General features: G+C 35.3%; 1 protein-coding gene across 1 annotated transcript; it reads left to right on the top strand.

Moving 5' to 3' along the window:
• Positions 1-2177: 2177 nt before the first annotated feature.
• Positions 2178-4179, top strand: LOC128127923 (uncharacterized). The gene is made up of 6 exons (XM_052766675.1): positions 2178-2327; positions 2474-2571; positions 3050-3347; positions 3428-3698; positions 3844-4051; positions 4125-4179. The coding sequence occupies exons 3-6, from the start codon at positions 3264-3266 to the stop codon at positions 4177-4179; spliced, it is 618 nt and encodes a 205-aa protein (XP_052622635.1). The 5' UTR covers positions 2178-2327; positions 2474-2571; positions 3050-3263.
• The last annotated feature ends 448 nt before the right edge of the window (positions 4180-4627 follow it).

Here is a 4627-nt window from a genome sequence, read left to right on the forward strand (position 1 = left end):
TTGAGAAATCACTGTATTTATATTGGGAAAACATCGGGTTTTCCTGGGAAGTTCAACATTTTCACTTGTGCGATTAATACTAAAGTTCAACATTTATACATGTTTTTAAAAATCAACAAGCATATATTTACGGATCTTCATACATTTTATAGACAATGATATTTTCAGAAAATATCGGATTTTCTGGGTTTTACAAACTACACAAAATCATTTTATTACAACAGTGCTTATGAACTCACCAACACTACTAGAAAAAAGACCTTTTACGACGCGCAAAACACGACGCTCTTTGATTTATGTTACGCATTAGAGAGCGACATTAAAAAAGTGTCATCTCTTCAAAAATTTTAAGGATTTAGGTCGCGCATTACTGAGTGCCCTTAAATTAGTGTCTCATGTAAAAATATTAAAAACACGGAGGGCACCTATAATAAAAAGGGCGTCCTCTATAAATGTCGCTTTATAATTTTAATAAACACGCGTTTCTGGGACTCAGGGGGGAAACTAAATCCCCCAAAATTTTGAACACCCGCTTCCTCTTCCTCTCTACTCTCTACACCCGCCAAATCAACTTCATTCTCTCCCTTCTTTCTCTCTGCAAACCCCTTCTTCTCCGATCGACTTTCACTTCCTTCTAACCGCGACCACCACCATCGAACCCCATCATCTCTAAGAGTTCAGAGTGCATCTGATGAAATCGACAGTTGGATCGACTCCGTAATCGGCGACGACTACCGCTACTTCTTTCACTCGTACTCCGACCGCCACCACCTTCTCTTTCTGGTTGTTGGCATCCATAAAAGCAACAACATGCTTGTCATCGCCGGATTTATTCTTTGCTCTACCCGGTTTCCCCTCGCATCACACATTTTCTTTCTCCTGACCTTACTTGTTAATCATCTCATCAGATCTCTGCTCTAGTGTCACTCTAAGATCAAGAAATTTCAAGCCCTAGTCTCCCTCTGAGACAGAGACAAAAAGAGAAGAAACATGAAGATGCTCGCACGCCTTTTTCTGGTCATCCTTCTACCTAGTTGTTGTTTCTTTCATCGGTCCTTCCGATTGGTCTTCTTCTTCATCACCATCTACTGAACGACTCATTGATTTTGGCGATTACGGCTTCGAATTCAGTTCCATTCAATTCTCCAACAGATTTCTCATATGTTCTCCATAAATCCCCCTTTGCCACCATTACATCTGCAGCCACACTGCTAATGCTGAAGTTAGAGTGATTCCCGATGTTCAGGTGAGATTATTTCCATTTACCTATATAAATCTCGATTGTGCTCTCTTTTCTCCTCTCTCATCCCAACATCGCCATATCAATATTGAATTGAAATCTTCTACAATTTCTTTTAGGGCTTTCTCTGTCTTGTATCTCTCTTAATCCTCTGGAACAGAGCTATCAAAATTCGGGATCTCCAAGTTTCAATCATGAATTTCATACAAAACTTGGAAGCTTTTGAAGATTTAGTCGAGTAATTTCTTGTTAATCCTTCACCCTCCATAGATAGCCAATGTTGTAATTTTAGTCGTATTTCTGCCTGCCTCTTCTTAAAATCTTGATAAAGTGAGTCAAATGGAGAAAAGAATTGTTAGGGTTTTAGACGTATCTTTACACGGCACCCTGAGATTTTCTAACTTTCATTGAACTGTAAGACCGTTTATAGGGAATCTGATGCACGCTCTCGAGCAAGAAAATAGGTATGATACTAAACTCATGCATTCTTTCTCATTTTACCTTTTATAAATATGTGATGAGAAAATGTTGTATTGTTTAACAGGCTTACACATATGAGTTGGAGAACAAAATCTCATGATTGGAAGAAGAAAATGATAGAATCAGGAGGCAGAAGGTATGTATATCTGTTTCTCATAATCGTTTCTCTCTTTTTCGTGTTATCCAGTCTCTTCCTTACAGGAAATGTCTTAATGGGAATGTTACTTATATGTAGTGTTACTGTGATAAGATCTGGAACAAATGATGGAAAACCTTCTGGTGTGGTAAAATTTGTGGATTTTGGCGAAGTTATTGAAGATAAGAAGAATAATGTGGTGGAACCCGTAAAAGGTATTGTTGTTGTTATTTATTAACCATGAATAACATTTATTTGATTATATAATTTATTGTTACATTTTCTTTATAGGTAAAAAGAAAAAAACTGTGAAGTAAGAACAAACGGAAAGAAAGAAGCTGATTCCGATTCTTCAAGTTCATCTGCTGGTGGTAACAGGAGGAAGAAGAGATCAACAAAGAAAGAAGTCAAACAGCGTAAGAACAAACGGAAAGAAAAGAGACGGTTGTCTGGCAAAAGATCAAAAAGAAGGTCCAAATAGTTGCTTTTGATATATATATATATATATATATATATATATATATATATATATATATATATATATATATATATATATAACTTAAATCTCTTTTCATATAATATTGTATTTGTAACTTGTAAAAGTGGACTTACTTTAGGAGCTTTGGGAGTTCAAATGAAACAGAAAGTGGAAGTAGCAGTTCTGATGATGGAAAAGCAAATTGACGTGTTGCAAAGGCCAAAAATAGACCTCCAAGTACTTCTGTTGTACTTTTTTCCCTTCTTTTTAAGGGCATATTGCAAGAAATTACAACATACTATACTCTTTCTACCAATATAGGCATTGTACTGTATTTTTACCCATAATAACAATATAGCAATGTTGGATTTTAATCTTGATAGCTTGTTTTTAGTAGCAACAAACTTATATTTTCTTTACAGATAGTAGTATTATGTAGTAGATAACTTAAAATGCTTGTATATATATGTAGAAAATGCAACATTGCCATTTTGGGTAAAAATCAAGTACATTGCTATTATGGTAGGTATAACTTATAAGTGTTATTATAAGTAAAAAATAATAATCAAATACATTGCTATTATTGGTAAGGAGACGTACGTATGTAAGTAGGTTGCTGCTATGGGTAAAAAATAAAGTACAAAGCAAATTTCAGTTTTCCTTACTCAACTGTTAGTGAGATAGATGCTTACAAATCTTGTTATGTAATATGTAGTGAGGAAAAGTTTACCAGATCTGTCACGAAAGGAACCTGAATCAAAGGTGAAAATTAAGGATCAAAATTCAAAGAAAACAACCTTAGAAGAGCAAGAACTTGTTAAAAATGGGGTTGTGAAGGACAAGGAGAAGGAAAAAGAGCTTCAATTACTTACTGCATAACCTACATTCTGAGTTGCATCACCAAGCATTCACCTCAGTACAGAATTCTAATGGTGTGGCGTATATTGGGAGGGATTGCCACCTCTCTCCTCTTTTCAGCCTTTGAATCATGGCTTGTTGCTGAACACAACAAGGTGAGATATAATATTACATTTCTAAATACACCCTTTATATTGTGTATGGTTCTAATGCTCTTGTTTTGATGCATCTATAGAGAGGTTTTGAGCAACAATGGCTATCAATTACATTCTCTAAGGCAATATTTCTTGGGAATGGACTGGTTGCCATTTTAGCTGGTTTATTTGGAAATCTTTTAGTTGGTTCATTGGCCATGGGACCTGTTGCTCCATTTGATGCAGCTTCAATCTTTCTTGCCATTGGAATGGCCATCATCATATCATCATGGACTAAAAATTATGGTGACTCATCAGAAAGCAAAGATCTAATGACCCAATTCAGGGGTGCTGCTGTTGCAATTGCATCAGGTCTCTCTCTCCCCCCTCTCTCTCTCTCATACATATACAGGAGAAGCATGAAGAATCCAAAGTGGCAATCTTGTAATTATGCATACATATCATTCTGCCTTCTAAATTTGGACCTAATAGTTTTTTTTTTTGTGTGTAAAAACAGATGAAAAGATAGCATTATTGGGTGCAATACAATCTTTATTCGAGGGTTCAATGTACACTTTTGTGTTTCTATGGACACCTGCTTTAAGCCCAAATGGTGAAGACATTCCACATGGTTTCATTTTTGCTACTTTCATGTTATCTTCCATGTTAGGAAGCTATTTAGCTTCTCGGTTATTAGCACACACACTGACATACATTGATATTGTGTTGTGTTGTGTGTGTGTGTGTGTGTATATATATATATATATATATATATATATATAAATGTATAAAATCAAGATTCACTTTCCACTCGGACAAAAATACTCTTCCGGATTGTTCCGAATTATTATGACCATTTTGCCCTCATAGGAATTTTGACATTAACATACATGCGCACATTTTTTTAGTGTAGATTTTGTCGAAGAGAAATGACAACAAAGAAGATAAGTGTCTCTTGTTGTTTGTATATATACACTTTTTCTTCTTGTTTAATAACTTAAAAACTATATAAATGTGAAAATTGAAGGTTCACACACTGTTAAAAGGATTGGAAAAGATAATTGCAAGTGCAGATATTCCAATGTTCGTCTGTGGTGACTTCAATTCAGTTCCAAGAAGGTATGTGTCATTTCTGCTACATTTGTTATGTGTGTTGTGTGGCCAACAAACATCTGTTTTCATTACTTTGGTGTATGTAATTATTGATCCACAGTAAGTCCATGGATTTATTGTGTTTTTGGATTGTCCTATAGGTAGCATCTCAGCTTCTGATTAATTTGGTGTACTATTTTGGCAGGTTG

Source organism: Lactuca sativa, chromosome 8, assembly GCF_002870075.4.
Source record: "Lactuca sativa cultivar Salinas chromosome 8, Lsat_Salinas_v11, whole genome shotgun sequence".
In the NCBI taxonomy this organism is placed as follows: Eukaryota; Viridiplantae; Streptophyta; class Magnoliopsida; order Asterales; family Asteraceae; genus Lactuca; species Lactuca sativa.

Bases quoted from the DNA above. Each gene is read 5' to 3' on its own strand.
- LOC128127923 (XM_052766675.1), top strand. From the start codon at position 3,264: ATGGTGTGGCGTATATTGGGAGGGATTGCCACCTCTCTCCTCTTTTCA. The intron at 3,348-3,427 runs GTGAGATATAAT...ATGCATCTATAG, and splicing joins TTGTTGCTGAACACAACAAG to AGAGGTTTTGAGCAACAATG. The intron at 4,052-4,124 runs GTTGTGTTGTGT...TATAAAATCAAG, and splicing joins CTGACATACATTGATATTGT to ATTCACTTTCCACTCGGACA.